This window comes from Bos indicus x Bos taurus, chromosome 8, assembly GCF_003369695.1.
Source record: "Bos indicus x Bos taurus breed Angus x Brahman F1 hybrid chromosome 8, Bos_hybrid_MaternalHap_v2.0, whole genome shotgun sequence".
In the NCBI taxonomy this organism is placed as follows: domain Eukaryota; kingdom Metazoa; phylum Chordata; class Mammalia; order Artiodactyla; family Bovidae; genus Bos; species Bos indicus x Bos taurus.
The window spans coordinates 84,040,182-84,066,013 of NC_040083.1; the positions used below are offsets into that span (position 1 = coordinate 84,040,182).

Genomic DNA, 25,832 nt, shown 5'->3' on the forward strand with positions numbered 1-25,832 from the left:
GGGAAACCTCACTGTGAAGAACAGATCTAATTACTATTTCTTGATCTGGATATCCCAACCCTCCACCCCTTTTTATGTGTCTGTAACATACGGCTCTCCCCAAAATTATTTGAAGTCTAGTTTTTGAGGTGGTTTACTATAAAGGTGGTTAGCTCCCATAGCTCAGGTATGATTTGGGTTGTTTCAATACTATTATTAAGAATAAGCATTAACACTGTACTAAAAGTGTCATATATAAGAGTTTTATCAAAGATAGTTTATTTTTCTGGATGGGGGAAGAAAAAGCACAAATATTTTATTTCAAGCCAATATTTTAATGTTTTTCTTATTTTTTTTTTAGTTTTATTTATGTTGAACACCAAAAAATACATATGTAAGTACTGTTAATTTTTATACAGAGCTAGTTTCTATTTTATGATCTGCCTATTCAGTTATACAAGATGTGTTCTTCAGAGTTACCCAGTCTGTGCATATTTAAGGAGACAGTTTGGTGTAGAGTTGATAGTATCCAGTCTCTTCCAACCAAGGTCTTACAAAGGGACATCTTGAAAATATTCGTTAGCATTGAAGTGACAGTGTTATATAACCTAACAATTGACACACTGTTAAAAGCTTATAATAACTGTAATAATTAAAAAAATGTGAGATTTTATATAAACACTCACTATGCATTTCTATAGAGAGTTTATAACCAGGTAATAATCATTAAAGAGAAAAGTATGTGCTACAGCTTGAAAAACAGCCGTATGAATAGCATCTGTTTGAGTTGGTAATAAACACTTACTGAAGACTTTATTATAAAGAAGTTTTAAACATAAAGACAGTAAGTCTTGAAGTTGTGAGAATTTGAATAAGATTATATCAAACAATACTTCAACATTATTAGAATATTACAGTAATACCCAAGTTTTTAAAGAAAGAATAAGAATAGTATAATGTATTCTTTATATAACCGTACTTGTCAATTTTCTTTTTCTAATAGCAAATGAAAGAACACAAATTTTGCTAAGTCAAGCATTCCATTTACAGTACAGTTCTTTTTTAAATGCACTTGATAACAAAGTATTAAATATTGAATGTCTTTATTTTTTGTTACTGAGAAAGAATGTTCAAGCATGAAATTTATGCAAAATCATTTACATGTAAAAGGAAACTGCAATAAATGCCTATTTCCTTTAATCCTGATGTATCAATAGTTTTTGCAAAATTCTGTTGAAATTTATTGTCATACAATAAGTCAGTGGACTTAAGCACATAGGAATAGATTTTTGCATTGATGCATAGTACCACCATTATTAATAGAGTTCAAGTATTCCAAATGTAACAATTTTTGAATTTTATATTAAATGTATACTGCTAATTACTAATTATCACTTTCTGAAGTTCCCAAGCTGAACACTCATTCTGCTCAAAACACAACGAAATGTTGCAGGTTGTACCTCCCAATACTTTACCGGGTTGTTGGATAAACTTATTGCACTGTATAAAGATTTCTTCATCTTTGGCACTGTTGGGCAGAAATCATTCACTCCCACTTTTGTAATTGAATTAGAATGAAGAAAGATTATCTGTTGTAATGGGGGAAAGAATGGATTAAAAATTCTTGATAAATGTGAAAAAGAAGATATTCTATTTGTAGTCAGCATTTGTTCATGGACATATTTTGCTTAAAATATATGTGCTCATTTATGCCTGTTAAATATTTATTATAAAGACTCAAGCTCCTGTATTATACAGAAATTGCTGTATATATGAAGTGTGGTGTAGTACTCATGCCAAAGCCCAGGTCAGCCTGGTCAGCACATGCCACTCTCCTGTCCCTGTCTCTCTCTTTGTCTCTCTACATACACACACACTCACACACACATAGATGAAAGTTGTTTGTCATACAGTAAGTCAGGAGACTTACCACATGGGAATAGATTTTTGCTTTTATGCATAGTAATACCCAACTTTTATATATGGATGTGTGTGTGTGTAGGGTTGTTTCAGTACCATATGCAATAATGTGTTTTTAAAGTATTAGAAATGAGTGGAAGAATGAAATTTAATGCTCTAAGAATTAGTTTTACAAAATGAATGTGAAGAATTTTTAGCTAGCATTTTCTGTGTTCAAAGGAGAGAAGTGTAGATAGAGCTACTTTTTTGTTTTATAGAAAAATATGTCTGTTGACATCTTAAATACATATCTGTAATGTAGCATCAATAGTTGAATCTTTATTTGCACCAATGGACAAAATACAATTTTATAGGCTGTGTATATGTCTTATTAAATTATTACTCAGAAAAAAAAAGGAAAATATAAGACCTTCCATTCATTCCCTTTAATAGCCCTATAAATTCCTTCTTTGGACTCTTTTGACAACTGAGATTTCTAGGAAGTAAAAGCAATCTACTTAACTAACAAAGTTTCGGCATATTATAAAGAAAGAGCCTTTTGCTGGCAGGCTAGGATACCAGTTCTAGCTTTTGTTACCTCTGCATTTTGCTTTGGTGAGATTGATCTGAGCCAGTCCTGAGAACTGTAGACATTGCTAAAACCTCTTAAGTTTTGTGTTTGAGTCACTGCTGCCCTCTATTAATCTTGGGGGCCTCATGGCAGATGCATTATATGGTTTCCTAGCAGCTCAGCAGCAGTGCAAGATGTAGTTTACCACAGCATTGACCTCATTGGGAATGGAAAACATTGCTGGACATGGGTGTGTTTGGTTTGTGAACGTTTGTTGAATGTATCCTTATGACTATGTTTGTGTTATAATTCTGTTTAATTTTTTTAATGCTAGCAATAGTATGGATAGATTTAAGATGCTCAGAATCTAGGATCAGTGTTGTGGAGTAAAGTACTGAAAGACTGGACAGCTTAAGGGAGGAAAGACCCCGCTTGTGCCCACTGTTTTTTTTTTTTTTTTTAAAAAGGTTATACACAACATTTGAAAAAAATCAAAGCAGAAGCTGTAATCTTAATTGGCAGATTAGCACCTGCCAATGTCACATGCATTTTGATTGCTTCTAGGCCAAAGGGTTCTTTTTGTGTAGTGAACAAAACTTAAAGAAAAATTAGAAAGAAATATAGAAGCAAGTGGCTCAAGACCCATTTTGTTCTCAATGTGTTTTTCCTTGGATGATGAGGACTTTGTATAATATATCAAGGAAAGCACATGAAAAAAATGGACTAAAGGTGATTCAGATTAAGTAGAGATGCTTAATTTGAGGTCCATAGATGAAAATCGGGAAGATCTGTGAAATTCCTAAAATTATGTGAAAAGATTGTCTTCATATTTTTTCTTGGGAGTATCTAAAGCTTTATCAGATTATCCAACAATTCTGTGGCCCCTTCTGGCTAGTCAAGAGTTGCCAGATTAGAAGGGAAAGTTTTTCTAATAATTAAGAATAAGAAATGTGAGCCCTTAATGTTCCAAACACTGACTTTTGATTATATATTCTGGCCTGAGTTTTTTGAAAAGCATGCACACTTTTAGTCTGGCACCATATTGATAGTGAAAACACCTAGGACTTTATCCACATGCTCTTCCTTCATAAAATGTGTACAGAAATGAAAGGTTATATAATCCTACTTCATTGCCTCCTGACCAGTCCTGCCTTTACATAGTTATTGCCACCTCAGAAACCTGAAATTAGCTGTCAGCACCTTAACCACAATGACCTTGACAGTTTCAGCAGAAGAAACTGAGGGTTAGAAATGGGTTCCTGAGTGTTTTAGCTTATACCTTAATAGAAACTGGCCTTCTAACACTCTTGCTGCATAAAACATGTTGCATAATCTGGAGGGTCATTAGGCTGTGAATTAGGAGGGTCATTAGGGTGTTAGGAGGATCATTAGGGTGTGAAGCTACTTGCTGCTTTGCTTCAGATACTAATATATTTCATAAAAACAAAGGAAAGTATTAATATCTACAAAACACAAGTAGAATGTTTTACCTGGAGGTATTTCAACTCTTGTAATCCTGAAGGCACTTTTTTTAGTTTGTTGTTTTCTAGGTGTATTTCTCTCACACGTGGTATGTTAGCAAGACTTCCGTTTTCAATATCTGTGATCCTGTTGTTTCCTAGACCCAGCCTAAAATTGATATAAAATGCATCAGTTCTTGAGCAGATGATATGATTCAATTAGCTGAAAACACAACTAAGTTAGAAATATTTGTATGTATGTTCAGAGAAAGGTATTCCATGCTTTCTTTTAATAACCTATTTCAGGATGTAATAGCCCTCTCCTCTACTGTCAGGAAATTTTCTAACCTGTTTGCAACAAAAGGAACATTTGGAAAGTGTCCTTTTACTCATTCCCTCTTTCATTTCTGAGACAGAATGATAGCAATCCATTCTAGTTTTCCCTTAATTTTGATTGTGTCCCTCTCTATACATTCTCTAACAAGTTTCATTAATATTGTCATCATATGGACTACCACCTACAGGTTGGATAGGATTTGAGAAATGTTTACCTTTGCAGATCTTTGTATCGTTTAAAATCCTCAAGTTCCACAACTGAAATTTTATTATAATCTAAATGTAGCTCCAGTAAAGTTGAAGGTAGTTCTAATGATAAGAAAAGAAATATGTATGTTAGATCAGGCTAAGACCAAGCCCTATTGAGTATTTATTTTCTCGTTAAGTTTCACATTATAGACTTAGGCAGTTTGGGGGATTTGCTTTTTTTAATTATTATTATTATGGAAAATTTCAAACATAGAAAAATAGAAACTAGAAACCTTGCTGGTTGCTTGGCTTCAACAATTATCTCCATTTTTCCAATTTTGTTTCATCTACCTTAGTAGTTATGTGTTATCGATTTGTTTTTATTAATTTATTTTTTTGCTAGAGTACTTAAAATCAAATTTCATATATAGTGTCATTTCATTTGTAAAGACTAGACATCTCTAACCCATAAGGTCATCTTTTTTTTCCCCTTTCATAGTCATCATGTCTGTATCACGTCTAACGAAATTAGCAATAATTCTTTCCTATCATCTAATAATCAGTTCCCTAATAAGTATATGATTATTACTATATTATTTTACGGTTGATTTGTTCAGGTCAAGATCCAAATAAAGTGTACAGAATATATTTGAGTCTTGTATCTCTTTAAATCTCTTCTTCTGTTACATACTACCTCCTCTTTCTCCTTCTAGTGATTGTTTTAGATATTAAATTGTTTGAGATACTCATTTGTAGATTGGGCTAATGGCCTCCATCTAGGCCCTTTATTTCTTATTACCTGGTAGAAGAGCTGACTCATTTGAAAAGACCTTGATGCTGGGGAAGATTGAGGGCAGGAGGAGAAGGGGACGACATAGGATGAGATGGTTGGATGGCATCACCGACATAATGGACATGGGTTTGGGTGGACTCTGGGAGTTGGTGATGGACAGAGAGGCCTGGCGTGCTGCAGTTCATGAGGTCACAAAGAGTCGGGCACGACTGAGGGACTGAACTGAACTGAACTGAGTAGTTAGATCTAGAGACCAGATTAGATTCAGTAAATTATTCTTTCATCTGATAGTCTTCACACTCATTCATTGATTACTGCTACTTAGACTTATTATTTCATTAACAATTAGAAAATGGTGATTTTCTGATTTCATCATTCATTATGCATTTATTAGGTGAGATTCTTCTCTAAAGAATTTTCCTTCATTAATTATTTAGTTACTTTATAATACAGTTTTTATAGAAAAAGCAGCATAAATGTTTGATTTCATTAAAGTAATGAATTGGTACAATACCCAGAGGTGACAGTGAATTTTTTTTCTAATTTTCAGCCACATCCTTCAGCTAGTAATTGGGGACCTTAGTTCCCCAACCAGGGATCAAACCTGTGCGTCCTGCATTGATTGGATGGTGGAGTCTTAACCACTGGACTGCTGGGGAAGTCCCAATGAATTTTTTTTAATATCATATTTTCCTGGGCTCCAAAATCATAGTGGGCAGTTACTGCAGCCACAAAATTAAAAGATGCTTGCTCCTTAGAAGAAAAGCTGTGACAGACCTAGATAGCATATTAAAAAGCAGAGATGTCACTTTGCCAACAAAGGTCCGTATAGTCAAAGCTATAGTTTTTCCAGTAGTCATGTACAGATGTGAAAGTTGGACCATAAAGAAGGCTGAGTGCCAAAGGATTGATGCTATTTAATTGTGGTACTGGAGAACCTCTTGAGAGTGCCTTGGACAGCAAGAAGATCAAACCAGTCAATCCTAAAGGAAATCAACTCTGAATATTCATTGAAAGGACTGATGCTGAAGCTGAAACTCTAATACTTGGGCCACCTGATTTGAAGAGAAGATTCATTGGAAAAGACCCTGATGCTGGGAAAGACAGGGCAGCAGAAGGGGACAACAGAGGTTAAGATGGTTGGATGGCATCACCGACTCAATGGACATGAGTTTGCGCAAACTCTGGGTGATAGTGAAGGCAAAGGAAGCCTGGTGTACTGCAGTCCAGGGGTTGCAAAGAGTCGGACAAGACTTAGAGACTGAACAGCATAAACACAAGAATATTTTTCCTCTGATATGTTTGGATCCCTGCAGTTCTGACCCTAGCTTTCTCCATTTAACTGAAGCTGGAATGAAAGAGACTAACCAGTGATTCAGTCAGACCTCATTTCATTAATCCTACACATAATGTATTAGTTTTCAATCAGAATTTCTTGTTGCCTAGCTAGGAAATGCATTCTTTTTTTCAATTCTTGCTAAAACATTTCCTTACTTTATTAGTATTAAGACTGTTAAAGATAATTTTCAAATCCTTATGAATAGCAATATTCATCATGGCTGAATTTATATTGATTTTATAATGTACTTTTATTTTTAAAAATAAATAAATTAGAGAGCAGGAAAATAATTCTAAACTGAGAGCATCCTAATTTCTTGAATTCTGATCAGTTGAGGTTACTCATATTTAAGGAATGACTATACTCACATATAAAAAACATAAAACTGCTTCATGGTTTTTTGTTAATGACATTACGTGTTTATTTTATATTTATTTTATAGTATGGAAATAATGTTAGAAAGCAAATTCAAGCAATTTTCTTATTTGAGTTCAAAGTAGGTTATAAAGCAGTGTAGACAACTCAACATCACAACTCATTTGGCCGAGGAACTGCTAACAAAAGTAAAGTGCAGTGGTGGTTCAAGAAGTTTTGCAAAGAAGACAAGAGCCTTGAAAATGAAAAGTGTAGTGGCTGGCCATCAGAAGTTACAGTGACCAATTGAGAGCAATCCTCGAAACTGATCCTCTTAAAACTAAAAGAGAAGTTGCCAAAGAACTCAGCATTGACCATTCTGTGATGATTCGGCATTTGAAGCAAATTGGAAATGTGAAAAAGCTTAGTAAGTGGGTGCCTCATGAACTGACCGAAAATCAAAAAAATTATTGTTTTGAAGTGTTGTCTTCTCTTATTCTGTGCAAAAACGATGAGTCATTTCTTGATTAGATCGTGACATGTGATGAAAAATGGATTTTATATAACAACCAGCAACAACCACCTCAGTGGCTGAACTGAGAAGAAGCTCCAAAGCTCTTCCCAAATCCAAACTTACACCAGAAAAATGTCATGGTCACTATTTGGTGGTCTGCTGCCAGTCTGATTCACTGTAGTTTTCTGCAAAACCATTATATCTGAGAAGTATGCTCAGCAAATTGATGAGATGCATAGAAACGGCAACACCTGCAGCTGGCCTTGGGCAATAGAATGGACCAAATTCTTCTCCATGACAATGCCCAACTGCATGCTGCACAACCATCACTTCAAAATTGATCAAACTGGGCTCCAAAGTTTTGCCTCATCTTCCATATTTACCTGACCTCTTGTCAATCGACTACCAATTCTTCAAGCATCTCGACAGCTTTTTGCAGGGAAAATGCTTCCACAACCAGCAGGATACAGAAAATGCTTTCCAAGAGTTCGTCGAATCCTAAAGAATGGATTTTTATACTACAGCCGTAAACAAACTTATTTTTTGTTGGCAAAAAATGTGTAGATTGTAATGGTTCCTATTTTGATTAATAAAGATGTGTTTGACCCTAGTTATAATGATTTAAGATTAGCAATATGAAAGCACAATTACTTTTGCACCAACGTAGGATATTTCTGTATCTACTCTATAGTCAAACAGGTCTCTGTTCCACTCCACACAATTCCATTATGTAACAAAATTTTCCAATTGAATATGAAGGAAAAACAGTTTTCAGTCTACTTCTTTTTTTTTTTTTTTTGGTATGGCCATTTTTATTTTAAAGTCTTTATAGTTAACATTACTTCTGTTTTATGTTTTGGTTTTTTGGCTACAAGGCATGAGGCATCTTAGCTCCCCGACCAGGGACTGAACCTTCACCCCTTGCATTGGAAGGTGAAATCTTAACCACTGGAGACAAGGAAAACCGCTTTTCGTTCATCTTACGTTGTCCAGTCTAGTTAAGAATCCTCTGGACCTCTGCCTAATTCACCCTGTTGCAATGGGTAGTGATGATTGAATTATAACATTTAGGCAGTCAACCTTAACATTTGAGCAAATAAGGCATAGAAACAAAAAACTGTCTTTTGAATGTCGTAAGGATTTTAGTGTCATAAGCTTCCCTTGTGGCTCAGCTGGTAAAGAATCTGCCTGCAGTGCAGGAGACCTGGGTTCGATCCCTGGATTGGGAAGATCCCCTGGAGAAGGGAAAGGCTACCAAATCCAGGATTCTGGCCTGGAGAATTCCATAGACTGTATAGTCTATGGGGTTGCAAAGAGTTGGACACGACTGAGAGACTCTCACTTATTAAGGACCTTAAAGAAGTAGTTATGTAAATTTAGAGATTTGAAATTTAAATTTCTAAATATATAAAATCTTCCTTTAGACTTTGGAAAAATCTCGAGAACTTCATAAGGAGTTAAAACTTCATTTAAAGATACACTTTGAAACTTGAGAATTACTCTCAGCATGTTTTGTAGTAAAGAAAACTGCTAATATAAATATAAAGAGTGATGATAACTGCAAGACCTGGGAGCCACAGCTCTGGGGTGGTGCCCCGCTCTTCTCCTCTAGTACATCCTCTTCCCGTCTGCGTCAGCTTCCAGCTTATAAAAGTTATTTTATTTAACTTGTTAGGTAGAGTATGTGTTTTTGTTGTTGTTCTAAAGATTAGACGGTAAATATAATATTTCAGCTTTCTTGTGGAAAAACAGCCAGCTCCTTGAAAACTAAATTAAGGTTGTTTTTAATTGTGTAAGTTCTGAACTAAACTGATTTTTCCTATACTAAATGAAATTGTCTTTTCACTTTAGATGAAATGAAAGATCAGTAATAGTAGCCTTGCTTGATTTTTTATCAGCTTATGTTTGTTTTGTTAATCTGGATCTACTGAGTAATATAGAAAAGGAGTTAATGATAAAATAGAAGAAAAAAAGATTATTGCTGATTTTACTGTGGATACTGAAAGACAGGGCTGTTTGAAAGGAAAGTATGTTATTAATCATAGGGGTTATTTCTGATCCAGGTATTAGCATAGGAGAGAGACTTTGTCAAGGGGGAAGAAGGTGAGACTTTAAGCATGGGCTTGGAGAAAGGTAAATGCTATCTAGTTAGTCATTAGTCTGGGATTTTGTAAGTAATGATTTAGAAAATTGGTCCTGTGGCAAACTTAAGAAACATTTTACTTTGAGGTACCAGCTTCAGGTCATGTGATAGAGCGTGGTGGTCATTCTGGTACTGGTTATGTCTTGTAAGAGTGTTTAGAATGTGCCCAACATTGTCTTCAGACCTTTCTGTGCATTAGCCTGTTAATGTACACAACTCGGCTGTAAAAAAAAATGAGGTGTAGAGTTCCTTGCCCAGAGTATACACCCACCCCCACCCCTGCCACTGCCAGCACCTGCCAGTCTCTCCTCACAATTCCCACCCTGAACTACTGCTGCAAGCCTGGAGAAAGGTCTCTGACCCTGTGCATTTCCCTCTGCTTTCTTCTCTACAGAATTCTCACCTCTCTGAGACACTTCACAGAATGACAGGTATAGACAAGTAAATGTCAGGAAAGAGAAAATAAAAAGTTCATTGCTTCTTAAGTTTTATTCTCCCTGGGAATAAAGATTCTGGTTTCAAACTATCAAAAAAAGGAGAAAAAAAACCTCTTTTTGTGTACATGAGAAAATACTAAATTTCATACTATACTGACCAGATATACCGGTAAAAAAGAATTTTGTGGTTTTGACAGTGTTTATAGCATTACATTTAATAGTCATTTTAAGATGACAATTTAAAAAATACTATACAAATACAAACCTTTTGGAATTGAGGTCAGTTTTGCTTCTGCAATTCTGATATGGAACACTGTTACCCCTTCAAATGCCCCTGGTTCAATCCCATTGTTATCCAGAGGGTTTGCACTCATTTCTGTTAGGGGTGGAATTATATAATTTAGTACACATATGTTGTATATTGAAGGAAACTCAGAATACAGAGATACATGTCCCTAGAAGTGTGAGCATTATTGTTCAGACTCTTCTTTGCTCAGTGTATCTGTTTCTGTGTCTATCTACTCTCCTTTCTGTTAGTCTCAGATGACAGAATGCTTTGTATTACATAGGCTGGAGTATATAACAGCTTTACTCTTTTGCTTTGAATTACTAAATCAATAACTTACTTATTCTTTTCCAACCATGAGCATGATCAAAATTTTGTTACAGAAATACTACATTAGGAAGAAAGACCATCATTCATATAATTCAAAACCTTTGTGTTTTTCAGTGTACATTTATTTGTCACCTAAACTTTTTAAATTGCAAGTCAATTAAAAATTATTTGTTAACAGAAATATAACTGAGGAAGTACCAGATAGTGAAACTATTTGGTAAGTGTCTGGCACTTGGTTGAATTAAATGAATAAATGAATGAGAATATTGGTTAGGAATTTTGAATAGATATTGTGGGGGAAGATGGCATGGTCATACCAGGGGTGTTAGAAGTAAAATACTGTGTAAAATTTAAAGTATATAGTAAAAATGCCATAGTTCAATAATCTTAAAGAAATAATGAAAAGTCAGCTGTACATTCTAAATAATATCTGAATTAATTTTATAGGTTATATTTAAGTAGTTTTTACATTAAAAATGATATCTTTAAATTAAATGAGAATAACAAATATTCACCACTTAAGGTACAATCAGAAAATGGAAACCACATTAGGGAATTCTTGAGAGTGCATGTGTATTTATGTACAAAAGGTGTATTTCTTTAAGTGCTATAAATTTTGTTTGATACTTTATTTTTGAATGGCTTATCTAGGTAAAGCTTATTAGATTCAAAAAATTAATTTTAGAAATTATCAATCCTAAATTTGTTAATGATGATAAAGATCTCTATATCTGCATATTGCATATAATTTCAAAATGTCCCATTTATTTGCAAAAACTTACCTAGAACATGTAAAGCATTCATTCCTTTGAATGTTGCCTTTTGTATTTTCTTAACTTTATTGTCATGAATTCTGAGTTCTGCTAATGATTTGGGAAGATTAAGCGGTATTTCACTTAGTTGATTGTGGGACAAATATAGCCTTCGCAACTTCTTTGTGGTTAGAAAGGCTTTTGGGTGAATCTTTGTTAGCTTATTGTTGTTCAGAATCAAAGCCTAGATAAAGCATAAAAAGTTGTACCGAATCAGGAATTTTATTTACCAATATTTGATTACCAATATTCAGTAGTGATTGGAAATCATGGAAATCAACGCAAATTGTGTCATTCATATACTTTATTAACCATGTAAATAATTCTACAGTCCAATCTAAGCTAATAGACATGCGCGCGCGCACACACACACACACACACATTTGCCACTGCATTGAAACAGTGCAAAGCTTTAACAGTTGGTTTCATGCCTTTGATTTATCTTGAGTAGGTGAAGTGTTCCTGTGTTTAAGATTCCCCTCTCCTATTTCAATTCATGGAAGTAATGAATGGTATTATCTTTATCTTATCTTAAACCTGTTCACTCTACAAAGTTAAGTTCAGTACATACCAAATACATTTTTGCATGATTTTATCTACTCTTAAAACCTCATTTCTGTCTTGTTTACTAATGTTTACTGTTTTCTCCAGAATAGAGACTTGTAAGAATAAATTCCTACAATGTGCCCTCAGCATTCTGGCATACTGTAGACACTGGGGAGGTGGTAGTAGGTTCTGAGGAATGACTCAACCCCTTCTCAGTTCTGTGGCTATTTCTTGGTGCAACGTGGCAAAACTCTTCATAAGAGACACAACCCCAGAAAGTGAACGAACTTATACAGCCTGAATCTGCGTTCCCCACAGTCAAACCCTTTATGACACGTTGAGGGTCTGACTGCAGCCATCTAAGTCTACTGGGGTGCAGAACTTCAGAACCAAAACTGGGAAAGTCCTTGGTACCAGGGCTTGCCAGTCACATAGTAACTATTTTCAAAACATGCCAGATTTTGCAGAAAGAATTTTCAATGTTTTCCAAGGGCAATGGCAAGTGGCTTAGCATTCCTAGAATCTACTGGGGCACAGAACTTCAGAACCAAAACTGGGAAAGTCCTTGGTCTAGGGCTTGCCGGTCACCTAGTAACTATTTTCAAAACATGCCAGATTTTACAGAAAGAATTTTCAATGTTTCCCAAGGGCAATGGCAGGTGGGTTTAGCTTTGCTAGAACTTTTTATTCCTCTCTGCTAATCTGGATCCTCTCATTCTTTTAGGGAGCAGATCGAGATTCTTTCCTTTTGACTTCTGTCTCTGGTACCATTGTACAATAATCTTCCTTGTTTCCAGACTGACTTAATATGCCTTTATCCTGTTATTTACACTGTTGTTGTTTCACAGAAGAAATACAAATACTTTGGCAGTTAGAGTCCCTTTATTATCATGTCTACTGGTTTCACTGCAGGCCTTTACTGTCTCCTTTTTCTTACCCTTCTTTCAGACATCACTAATTTTAACAATTTCAGCTAAAAAAGGTTAAACTGAGAAGAATTTAAGCTACATTTTGTTACCAACTGGTGATATATATTCCTTTCTGTGTGCTGCCAAATTTAGAATGTGTTCTCTTTTCCTTTGGTTATACTGAAAAAATGAGAGGACAGGGAAGATTGAACAACTTGACGAACTCACTCAACCCCCATGAGGTAAATTTAACAGAAGTTATTTCTGTCCTCTTAGTGACGAGGACATGAGCACAGTGAAGAAAAGTGATTTGCCCCCTGCCTGCCCCCACCCCTCAGCCCTCCATACTTTGCTCTTCCTCTTGTGTGCACTCCCTGTGGGCTGCCACTATCAGGAGCCCCAATGGGAATATGGGCCTCAATTAGATCCAGCCATCACAAATGGGGTTTTGTTTGTTTTTTCCCTCTGGTTAAGACATGCAGTTGTCATACTGCATAAAAGGAAGGATAAGAATACAAAATGGGGTAAGACTTTTAAACCCTCTAATGCTGCCCCAGCAAGTTGAGTTAGCACAGTGTCTCCATTTAAGCAGTACTTTCAATGTTGGCTTTCACATGAAAATTCCAAACATAGCAGTCACAGAGCCCCAAACAATGTGGTTATATGTAAGGGCAGAGGATAAGAAAAGTATAGTCTTTCAGTGGTAGGACAATAAGTCTTCATGATGAATGTGTCTGTAATAACGGGCTGGAAGTGTACTTGGAATATGTGCGTGTGTGTGTGTAGTGATCTCACTTATTCTCTAATGCTTCGTTGTTCTCTGTGCAAGAATCAGAATGCCAAACAAGCAGCTAAAACATATAGAGAATTTACAGGATATCTAAAAAAATAATTTTAGTTCTCTTTAAAGACCAGTGCCATGTAGATGATACTATAATTAAATAAGTGTTTTGAGATATACAGCATGCTAACAATTTAAGTATAAAGTGTGCTTTTAAAAGTACTTAACATTTCATGCATTGACCAGTCTAGAAACAATAAGCTGGTAGCAGTAATAGCTGACAGCTGGACTCTGAGCACCTTATATGCATTCACTCGTCTAAATAACCATTCTGAATTCCATACTATTATCACACTTCTTTTAAAACTGAGAGAAGCCAGACTTAGAGAAGTAAGTCACTTTCCCAATGTTTCTAATTCTGTTAGACCAAGGTTTCAGCCTGGGACTGCTGAACTCCAGAACACTCCAATACAATGCCATTTAAAAATTGACTAAAAGCAAGTTAAGGAGGCCTAAGACAGCTCCTGACACCTTTTTGATTCTCATTTCTCAATGAATAACTGGAGTACTAGTAGGTTAAATCCCTGGAATACTCCTAAAATATAATAAAATAATGATGTGAAAAAGACTTAATGATTCAGAGTTAAATATGGCATTAATGATTGTGGTTTTATAGATAAATATAGGTTGAAGAAGTGGTAGAAGCATTCACTATATTTCCAACATCTGAGGCTAAAATAATGGCCTTGGTATTTAAAAGTCTTTGTAGACTGGAGTTAGTGGGGTAGATTGGACAGATCATATTATGCTATTTCTGACTGTTTAAGTGAGGCCTCATTTATAAGATATATATATATATATGTTCTTCCATTTGCTCTTTTCTTTTTAACATGGAAACTTTATTATGTATGGAACCCAGAAAATCTGCACTGTATATTTGAAAGGGAAAAGAGCAGTCAAGGCCCCACAAGCCCAGCCACCAGGCAGTGCAAGGGAGAGTATGGCTTCACAGGGGGTTGACTGGGCTCTCTCTGGGTGCCATCCGTGCCAGGCCTTATCAAGGGGATTTAGCAAGAGAGTTGAGTAAAACACCCCATGTGGTGTCTAGAACACAATCTTCCAGCTGACATTTAAGCACTGGTTTCGTAATGGGATTTGGTAGTCTCCTTCCCTGCCTGCTAGGGTGGTTCAGCAGGGTTCATGTGGGTAGAGTGGCCTCAAGCCTCTCAGACATAGGAAGAGAACAGGGCTATATGGGTGGCTACATAGCAAGAGACTGCTATGGTCATAATATCTCTCCCATCGCCTCTTGGTGCCTTGCAGGTAACAGGTTTACTTTCTTCTCTCCAGCGTAGCATGAGAATGTGGAAAAACAGCCTAGAAGAGCAGTATTGCCTTACCACCATAGCCTGGTGCAAAAAAGAAGCTGTTCCACTCTAATATTACTCTGAGGGGAAGAGATGACATCCCATGTCTGTGACAGTGTGGAATCAGGTTCTTCCCCGAAACCAAATTTCAAATAGCATTCAAAATTTTACCTGCTAAAATCTAGAGGCCCAAAATGTTAAATAGAGAAATAAGAATCTTTTAAATTTTAGAAAGCTAAAATATTAATCAGTATAGTAAGAAAAGTTCTTTTTCATCTTCAGAAGTCTAGGAAAAAACCCATATAGATATATTTAATCAATTATGTATGTTGCACATGCTGCTCTTAGAGCTTTATGGTTTCTTAAGTCAGTGGGTTTACATACTGCTTTTCTTACACTGTACATTAATAAGTTGCTATAAATAACCATAGTTTCATTATTTTAGTGTGTAATGACTGTGATTACTGAAATAATCTCATCTAAGGACCATTTACTTGAATTCTTAGCCCACTGCCTTTCAATCATCTATTATTCAGTAAACATCAGTTGAATCAAATTAATAATTGAATTAAATCTATCATTTTTCATTAACTAGAACAATGCAAAATAACAGGATTTTGTCATTCATCACACAGAGTAAATAAAGACTTGTTTATACAAACACAAATACAAGTAATCATTTTAGCAGTGATAGAGATTTTCACTTAAATATTTGAAAATATGAACATGTATTCTTACATAAAGTGAGGTGAGTCCTTTAAAGTCATTTTCTTTGATTTCCTTAATTTTATTGTTTTGAAGGTCAACCATTCGAGTATCAAATGGAATGTTGCTTGGGACGGAGGACAGACCTGAGAAAGAAACACATTGCGTACATATTATATCCTAAAGATAAGATTGCTGATATTAGTGTGCTTTTCAAGAAATCCGTGATTGCCATTAAATAGTAGATGACTTAATGTGTAGCAGATGACAAAAACATTGGTCTTTGGAATGGCCTAATCTTATCAAGTAACTTTATTTTTACAAGGTGTCTAGCTAGGTCTAGCTATCACTTCAGTCATAGTGACATTAAATGGAGCTAAGTTGAAATGCTCTAATATGACTACAAGGAGGAGACCAACAGTGGAGGCACAGATTCTGCTTATGCACTTTCGACTAAAGAATATTGACATTCTTTGCAGATTTTCAGGCAGTCATAGTGCTAAATTGGAGCCTGTGGGTTTTGATCATTTTAAGAAGCATCAATATGTAGAAAGTTATGCTTAGAAAATAGGTAAGTTTATTTTCATGTATACTATTAAAAACCTTACCACCCATTTATTTTAATAATGAGCTTCTCTAATTAGTTGTAACTTATTTGATTTACAAAAATTTATTCATCTGTTTGTGACCCCATGGACTGTAGCCTGCCAGGCTCCTCTGTCCATGGACTTCTCCAGGCAAGAGTGGAGTGGGTAGCCATTCCCTTCTCCAGGGGCTCTTCCTGACAGAAATATCAAAATTGGGTCTCCTGCATTGCAAATGGGTTCTTTACCATCTGAGCCACCAGGAAAGCCCTAATTAAATTATTTAAAGATGTTAATGTGTTTTTTCTTTTTTAAAGAAGCAAAAAATCAGCAGGAGCAGTATGTGGTACATTTCTTCCTTACTTTCCTTGTTTTCCTCGAATGGTTGAAAATGTGCACCCCTGATTGTTACCAGACATTCCATATGATACTTATGCTTGATGCACATGGGGCCTTCTTGGTTTTCTTCTATATTTTATTATTGAAACATTCAAATATACAAAAAAGTTTAAAGAATTTTCCAGTGAAAACTAATATTCCTTTTTCTCCCATCAACATTTTACTATACTATACTTACTATCCATCCATACATCAATTTATCTTTTTTATGTATTTTAAAGTGAGTTTCAGATATTACTACACTTTTAGTGGAGCCATCGTTACTCCTGAAGAGTGTTGTTTTTTATTTAGTCGCTAACTCACATCTGACTTCTTTGTGACCCCATGGTTTGTAGCCTGCTAGGCTCCTGATGAGTAATATTAATATTATATTTAATAGCCCAAAATTGAAGAATTAAATATTAAAAAATACTATGAATGTCAACATTCCACTTGACAGCCCTCGATACTTTCTCCTTTATACTTTAAAACTGACAATTCTTTGAAGAAGTTTGACATAGTTGGAAAGAGGGAAAAGGGGGTAACTTGATGGGTTACCAAGGTAGCAGCAGTTTTGTTAGGAGATTACTTTGATTTTAGAAAATAAGTGGAAGGTCTTAAGCTAGAAGTTCTGCAGACAGGACCTATAACATAAATTTTGAGAAACCTTCCCTTACCCTACCCCTGATGAATTTGGAACCTTCATTTTCTGTGGTCATGGGGTAGGTGACATTTATGCTGCTAACAGTGCCATGTCATTTTAAGATATGTGCCTGTATATTCCATTAAGACTTTCACAGTGATTCTAGCTGATAATAATATCCTCTTTTTCTGGATGGTTTTTGTTCACCTTTCTCACTATATCCCATAATAACACATTTTTAAAGTCTCTGGAATTCACTGTAGCAAGTTTTGCATATTGCCGCAAATGCTGTGACCATGGGAAATGAATCTAAAGCTTGCAGAGGCATTGTCTGCTCATATATACCCTCCAAGTGGCCTTGATGAGCTCCAGGTCCAGTATGGGAAATGTGAACTATACCTTTGGCTTCCCACAGTGGGTCAGGTCTGAGTCATTCTGTGTTTTGGAAACAGCTGACTACAATTTCAGTGTGCATTCCTGTTACACCTCTCCCTGAGTATGCCCTTCTGTTTGACAGCACTCTTGTTAGAAGTATTAAAATAATAAAATACTCAGCAGAGAATTATACGTTTTTAAGAAACTTTAGAAAGCGACTTGCATTTCAGCCACTTCTTTTCTAGATAGTTTTAAACCCAAATCATTCAAAACACATGGAGTATTGTCTTTAAAGTGCCTAGATTAGAGATTTCACAAACTCTATAACCTATTCATTGTTCTGGGCAGACAACTATTTTGTTATTGTAGAATTTTGCTAGAAAGCACAGTTTAAACCAGTTGACACTCTATAAGATGAAACCGCAGTGACATCCATTCTCTCTGAAGGAAATTAAAGTGAAGTATTGATTGAAATTTGGAGAGAGAAGGAAATGTTCTGTATATGAAATTTCCAATGTTTTCCTCAGATTTTCTGGATTTTTAAAATAAGTTTGGATGGACTTTGGGGTTTGTTATACTTTTCAAAAATTTAAATGAAAAAATTCCTTTACAATTAGCCGATTTTTAAAATTTCAGTGAGGTCTTTCCCTGTCCTTTAAATTTTATCAGAACAACATAATTCTTCAAAACAAATTGATGTATGTTCTTACCTAGATCGGAACAGTGTACAACTCTCGAATAGCATTGGCATCCAAATGGACATGTTGAAAACAGATCAAATGGGAAGAAGGGGTTAATTGGCTCTCTTGTTGGAAAGAGAGAGTTGTCAGCATCACTATCACCTTCGTCTTCCATGTCCTTCAGCATCAAATTCTTCAGTGTCAAGTACGAAGGGTGAAATAATGGTTTGGCAGAGCACAAAGTCAAGAATACTAGAAGCACATACACCTTCATGTCTTCCTATGTAGAGGACCGATCTAGAAGTAAGTAGACATTGAGGATTAAGTTCAAGTTTAAATAGATATAGTTCCTGCTGCTATATAGTTCCCAGGGCTGGCAAGAATACAATGAAATGGCATTCTTATTTGTTACTAATGTGAGAGTAAGTTTATTAAAAGTTTTTGGAAAGCAGTGCAACAATATGCATTGGATGCTTTATGAATATCTTTATTTTTTCATCTAGTAATTTTACTTTTGGCATCTAGTCTCAAGAAACAATTCTAATGTGCATAAAGGTGTTCATCACAGAATTATGTAATAACAAAAGATGTTTTAAGATTATACTTATGGTTAAAGGGAAATACTAAAATAAAATAGGGTGTATTTATTCCTTGAAATACTTTGGAACTCACAAAATATTTGCAAATATATTTAAAAATAAGAAATACTGTTGTTTGAAAGAAAATATTTTAAAAATCTATATGTAGTATACTTACACACACACTCAAATCCTGGCACAAATATACCTAATTGATGATATTATCTGGGTTGTAGAGTCGTCTTTTTTCCTTCAGTTTCTATACTGAGCAATAAAAATTATATTTATACCTAGGAAATTAATGTTTTGTTTAAAAAAAAAAAAAGGTTATCATATTCCCTTATTCCTAAAATCTTTCCATTGCCTTAAAGTCTATGTCACTTTTAAAGTAAAATCCTTCATGTCCCATTAGTACATCTGGAAGTTTTCTTTAACTTCTATGCCACCAGCCTCCCTAGCCTCATTCTCAGAGTTAGTTACTTTTTCCATAGTGTTACTGGATTTCTTCCTTCCAATCTGTTCCATTATCCAAAACATCTGATGTCCAGGCTATTCTTTCTCAACTCATCATTCCACTGAGTTTCCTTTTGTTTAGTTTTTCGGAGGTGGGGGTGCTATCATTTGCATTTTTCTAAAGCCCACACAGAGCTGGAATGCACAAGTGAGAAACTTCTGAGGGTTTATTGTCATATGATGGCAGATCTTCCCACAGGTATGTTTATATATCGTGGTTTCTTAACTATGAACTGTGAAACATATGGTTTTTTTGGTTAATTTTCAAAAAGTAAAACCATTATGATATCATCTAAAACAGACTTATGCCTGTCTTCCCTTTGGGGCATTCAGTTAGCTGCACATAAATCCATTGGTGAGGCTGTAGCCTGGCAGGGGGTAGTCCACACGCAGCCGAGTCACCCAACAGTGTGGTTGGGCTGCTATGCCTGAGCGTCAGACAGCGCCTTAGTCACAAAGGACTTCTAGAGTCACTTAGAATCGACCCAACCTCAGGAAGACCTGGCTCCCTGGATCCTTGAATTATGCCAGCTTCTTACAATTCTCCAGAAATTAGGTTTAATGTCTCTCCACCACCTTGCTATTTCTGGACTTGAAAATCAGAAATGAATTAACTAATTTAATTAAAATATTCATATATATGTATATACGTTTTAATCATCAGAGGAAGATTTTTTTAAAAAACCCTACTGTCATCAGTGATTAACCTGATAATTAATATTATTTAACTCTTAGAAATCTATATGGCAATATGCACATTTTGCCCAGTGGACATCACCAGCCTTGTCAGATTTCCCTATGATAACTCACACTCAGTTGTGCTAGGTAAGGGAGAATATAGGGCACAGAACAGTAAAAAGTTTTTTATTTTTATAACCTTATTCTGAATCCCACTCCAGGAACAACAGTTCTGCCCTCCCATCTCTGCACTGCCTTGTGGAATTGTCAATTCAGTTTATTCTAGATACGTCTCTCAGATTAATCAGGAGGAATAGGAAGAACAAAGAGCTTCAGTGGCTTCCCCAAGGCCACATGACCAAATTGAACTAGAACTTGAGTTAGAGATCATGTGTTCTGACCCATCCTTGCATCTTCTGCTACAACCCACACAGGAGCACTCTCTTTTATCTTCTTTTAGCTAATGGCTTCTGTCACCTCTTCCTTTCCAGCCAGTCCACACATTGCTATCCAGAATACATCTCTGCATAAAGGAGTGCACTCAGAGCTTTCAGAGGGTGGAAATGGGGGTGGTTTGGCAGTCAGATTTGTATAGTACAGAGAGAAATTGTGCTGGCAACTCACGGCCCAGCAGCTTCTGTCAGCAGGTTACCTTCCAGTCACCCTGGAATCCTGGCACCGGCACCTGATTATGGTCAACTGGGCTTCATTTCCAACATCATTTTTTGGCACATCATTTCTGCTTCTTGGCTGCCTGCCTAACTTTGCTCCATTATGTTTCTTGACCACAGGTTTATTTGTGGTTCCTGGTTCCTTAACGCTTGGTGCCCTGCCTTGTCTTGATTTCTAAAATTCTCATTCTTGAGCTAATTTAGCTTTTGGTCCTTATCAAAACCAAAGCTTGTCCCTAGTACCAATTTATTCTTTAAGATTGTTCTGCATTGCAGCTTTATCTTCTAGGTCCATAGCTGCCCCAGCCTTGTTTGACCCTGGTGGAGAAGTTAGTGGTGGTGAAGAATTAAATGTCATTTGATGTCCTGTCTCTAGCTTTCTTTGAGGTTGCTGAAGTTTTTCGTTGGGCATTTATCAGTACGCGCTATGTACTAGGCACAGATGCAGAATCCATGAAGTAGAACGTATTTGGATGCTTTCAATGGATGTGTCTCTCCCTATGCACTTCTCCCACACTTCCTTGCTCAAAAAGCAAAAACATACCTTCTAATCCCCTACTCTGAGGTAAGTGTGGAATTATCGTAAAAGTGAATGCTTAAATGGCAGGTGCACTAATAGAAAAAGTAAAAAATAAATGCTCAAGTTAGTAAATAGAACTAAACTGCAGGTGATCAGTGTCAGCTGTGTACACTGTGACTCTAATGTTTTGGAAGAATCTCCACGTGTGTGGTTCACAGACTCTGAAAGTAAAATTCTTCACCATAAGTCTCTGTGTTCCTCATAACCTTCAGTTTACTGTTTAAGACCAATAGAAATAAAGATGTCAATAAAATATACATACACAAAAAAATGGTTGAAATAGAATATACAAACCTAATAAAAGGGATAGTGGGATTATGAGTTAAAGGTTATTTTCTTGTCTATGGTGCATATTTTGTAAATTATTATTTTGCTTTTTAAATATTTTAAATAGCAGTCTGCAACAAAATTGTCTTTGCTCTGGTCCTCCATGTACTTTTGCCTTTTCTTACCACTTCTATAGCATTAGACAGTACAGTTAAAGGTTTCCCATATACTACCCCCTCAAAAGTCAACCAAAAATGCTTCAAAATAGTTTGGAGCTACAATTTTTGGTAGGACTAGCACTATTTACTCTGGTCCATGGGAGGCAGAGAATTTTCATAAGGTTATTTTTGAGTTAATTGGTTGTTTGAGTTTCATTGGTTTTTGGTTTTTGTGGGGTTTTTTGGTAGAAACTTAGAGATAAATAGGTTGTAGTTTCCCTGTCTAAACCAGAAAAATCTAACATATAATATCCTAGAAGTATAGACCTAAGAAAGCCAGAAAACTTTTTTAAAAAATACATGTAACAAGAGGAATATGTTAGAGATCCAAAGTGGGAAGCCATACCACATCTTGGCCTTTCCCTGTAACCTGGCAGCAGGCCAAGAACTTGCCTTCATTCCTGCAAACCCGATTTCCCGCTCCACTCATGTTTCCCTGTGACATAGAAGAGCCCTGGAGTGGGATGCAGGCTGGGATGAGGAAGAGAAAGGCAGTTGTGACAGACTTAGAGGGACACTGGTGTGAAGGATGCACAGAAGGGTGGTGTACAGGTGAAGGAGAGGAAGGAAGCCAGGCATGAAGTGGGGCGGGGGGGCTTGTTTCTCTTCTATGTCTCTCCCAGTGGGCTTTTGATCAGCCTACTTGCAGAGTCAGAAGGGGCATCAATCAGTTTCCTTTCCTCTCTTCTTATACTGATGAGCTACATAAGCTCCTCCCTGCCTTGGATGAGATGGCAACTCTGGCTTGCTAGATGAGGCAGTGGCTCCTCTGTGGTAGTTGGGAAGCTTTCCTTTGGCTGGCTGGTGGGGGCAGCCACCTGTCATGCCTTCCTGGACCCTTCCCTTGTGAGTGAGAGAGGAGACATGCCAAAGCAGAAAATGTCATTTAGTTGAAACTCCCTCCCAGTGTTGAAGTTTCCTCCAGAACATTGTGGACCAGATGGCGTGTCCGCTCTCTGATTGCATGACTCCAGTGAGAGGACTCAGGGAGCACACCTCCTCAAGAGACATCCAGTTCCACTGTTGTCCATCTGTGGTTGATAGGAAATTCTTTATAGAGACCAAAATATCTTCTGTCACAGTCTTCTCTCTGTGCTACTTCTGTCTCCTATTAGTCATATGAAATTAATCGGATCTTTTTGCATTCTCTTATCCTGGTTACTTGAAAAGAGAAGTCGGGAGAACCTTGATTCCATGAGGAATTTACCAGTTATTCCCTTCATTTGAAATGACAAAGCCTTGATAAAAACAAGTGATTATAGACCCTAAATCTCTCTCTATTCTAGTTAAGCACTTTTTATCAGTAGGAAAATACTGGAATGTCCAAGAGGGAACGCCAAACAGTAGTGTTTTTCTATTCAGTGTGGAGTGTAGAGAATATTGTTTCTCATTTAAATGATGCGCCTTTTAGTTGTTTATCTTATTTTGAGATTTTGAGCTTATTAATATGGATCAAACTCTTATTTGTTTAGTTTTGGCAGTATTTAGATTGTTATTTTTAAGACCTTTTAAAGTGTTTATGTCTTGTTCTCAAGAAAACTCAGTATTTCCCTGATTTAAACCAGTTTTGCCAGAGTTTCCTACTCATAGAAAGCTTTGAATTTGGTTTCAGGTTTCTCTGAGTAGTATTTGAAATATTATTTCAATGCTACTGCTGTTATTACTAAGCCATTACATATTAGAGCCAGGAGAGGCCTTTGAGACTTTGCTACCGTGCCCTCTTTTAAAGTGGAAGAACCTGAAGCTGGCCTCCTCATTCCTGCATTGTCCACCCTTCTGCTTAGCCTTCTCTAAATGGGTCTTACTCTCACAGTGACTTCCAGACAGTAACCAGACTCCCCTCGGAGAGAATGGGGCTAGAGGTTTGGCCAAGTTCTTAGGATTGGAATTGTAGCTAAGAAGTGTCTTTCTGAATTTACATAAGCTCCTATTTTCTGCTTAAATGTTCCACAAACTTAGAATGGAAAATCTGTCTAAGTGAAATGGTATTTCCTCTCAGACACTATTATTAGGAAAATAAGCCACTGTGCTTTTAAATCCTATCCTTAAAGATCCGCTTGGCTGAAATGTTCCTATAAATTCACATGTACCAATAATAGTTTTCATTATATAAATGTGATATACCATTCTTTGTGTATTCACAAAAGGAATCCAGACTAAATTCAGCTGGAATCAAGGTACTTGTAAGTGAACAAGTTAAATCAAACATCCAAACATGCATTTGGAAACTTAATCACAGTACCTTTTGGTCATGGAAACAGATGCTTTTAAAGCCTACGATTTCCTTAAAGAAATAATTAACTTTACCTCAAAAGTATAAGTAGCAGCTGATTGAAGAACTTGCTGGCTGCTTTTCTCTTTATATGTTTTGTCCTTCATCAGTTTTTCAATGCATCCAGCAACCTAGCTGCTTTTAAAAACAAAAAACTCCTACCTCTTCATTTTTCTAATTTTTCCTATGCTTCCTTAAAACTTGTGCTTATAAAGTTAATCTATTCTGTCTCAAACCTCAGGTCAGATATCTGAATATTCTTTTTTAATGTAGTAGTTGTAACAGAGGACTGCATATCCCCTCTTCTTTCCACCAGTATCCTATTTTTCTAAATACTGAAAACATCAAGATGCTTTTATGTGTGTGTGGGCTTATGTTTTTTTTTTTTTTAAAAAACAACTCAATTCTTAGTGGGATTTTTTAAGTCTTTATTTTTAAAGACATATAGACTCCCTCAGATTTCTTTGTAACTTAATCCTATACCATGTGGCTATTGTTTATGACTGCCACACCTCCAAATAGATTGAACAAGAAAGAAAACTGTGCTCTATAAGATTATGAGGGAGTAGGATATCAAATACATTGTTTAATCTTTTAAGAATTTACTTTGAGAGGGGATAAAGGAAATCTTTATTTTACATTCTGACTGGATTTTGTGAAGTCTCTAATCTTTCATATTGAATATAGAGCTTATTAAAGTTTGCTAATAAATATTCTTTCTTAGACTTATATGAATCTCCATTTTAACTGTCCAGTGCCATTTCATTACATAAGAATAAGGAAGACATTTATCAAGGAAAAACATGAATATTCAAATGTATAAGTAAAAACATTTGAATAACTCATATTTTTTAAATGCCTTAGAAAATAACATAGTTTCACATTTTGGAAAGAAGTTTTTTTTACTATTTTCACTTAATGTATTTTTAATATCCCCAAGCTTTTTTTATCATTAATATAATTTTTTAAAAGAACATATTCATACACTATTTGTTTAAATGATTTTAAAAATCAGCCATGTTAACTTTTATGGCAAAGCATAGTGACAGGTTATCATCTAGCTGTTTTAAGAAGTCACAGTTATGTTGAAAGTAAATCCATTATATATTAAACATAAAGCTAGAATAATATTACATATGTATCTAAATGCTGTTTTTTAAGAAATTATACAGATAAACTTTATGTTATATAATTTACAGGCATTTATGTTAATAACATTAATGTCCTCTTAGTATTGACTAAAATAATTGTACACTAGTGCATGAGAAAAAGACATGAAAACATACCTTGTAAGAAGAGAGTAAGTCCTCTTGAAAGTAGAATTTTCCACCATGTACTACAAATCTATAACGTAAATGTCCTCAGCTACTATTTAAGAAGAAAATATGAGAAGGTATTACATTTAAAAGAAAAACACCCTTCCACAGAGCCTGGTGTGGCTGCACCCTGGGTGACACTGGAATAAGCTGCTTCCACAGATTAGCCCATGTTAGTACTGAGAAGCGAGATTAAAACTTGTTACTGCTCATGTGTTTTCCATCACTGTTTGTATCATAGCCAAGACTTCTAGCTAAACTCTAGACGTCTACTGGAAGATTCTGAAGAAAAAAAAAAAAGAGTCTAATAATTCATGGCAACTGGCCATT

General features: G+C 35.8%; 2 protein-coding genes across 2 annotated transcripts in view; one reads left to right on the top strand and one right to left on the bottom strand.

Annotated features, from left to right (window-relative positions):
* Positions 1-25,832, top strand: part of CENPP (centromere protein P) — a 238,588-nt gene that overhangs the window by 115,286 nt on the left and 97,470 nt on the right. The gene's annotated exons all lie outside the window — the stretch shown is intronic.
* On the bottom strand, positions 294-25,731 carry ASPN (asporin). Its single transcript, XM_027550307.1, has 8 exons — positions 25,473-25,731; positions 18,440-18,706; positions 15,783-15,895; positions 11,413-11,626; positions 10,280-10,390; positions 4,461-4,554; positions 3,940-4,078; positions 294-1,568 (listed from the first exon to the last, which is right to left on the bottom strand). Exons 2-8 carry the CDS (start codon positions 18,681-18,683, stop codon positions 1,371-1,373), a joined length of 1,113 nt encoding a protein of 370 aa, XP_027406108.1. The 5' UTR covers positions 18,684-18,706; positions 25,473-25,731; the 3' UTR covers positions 294-1,370.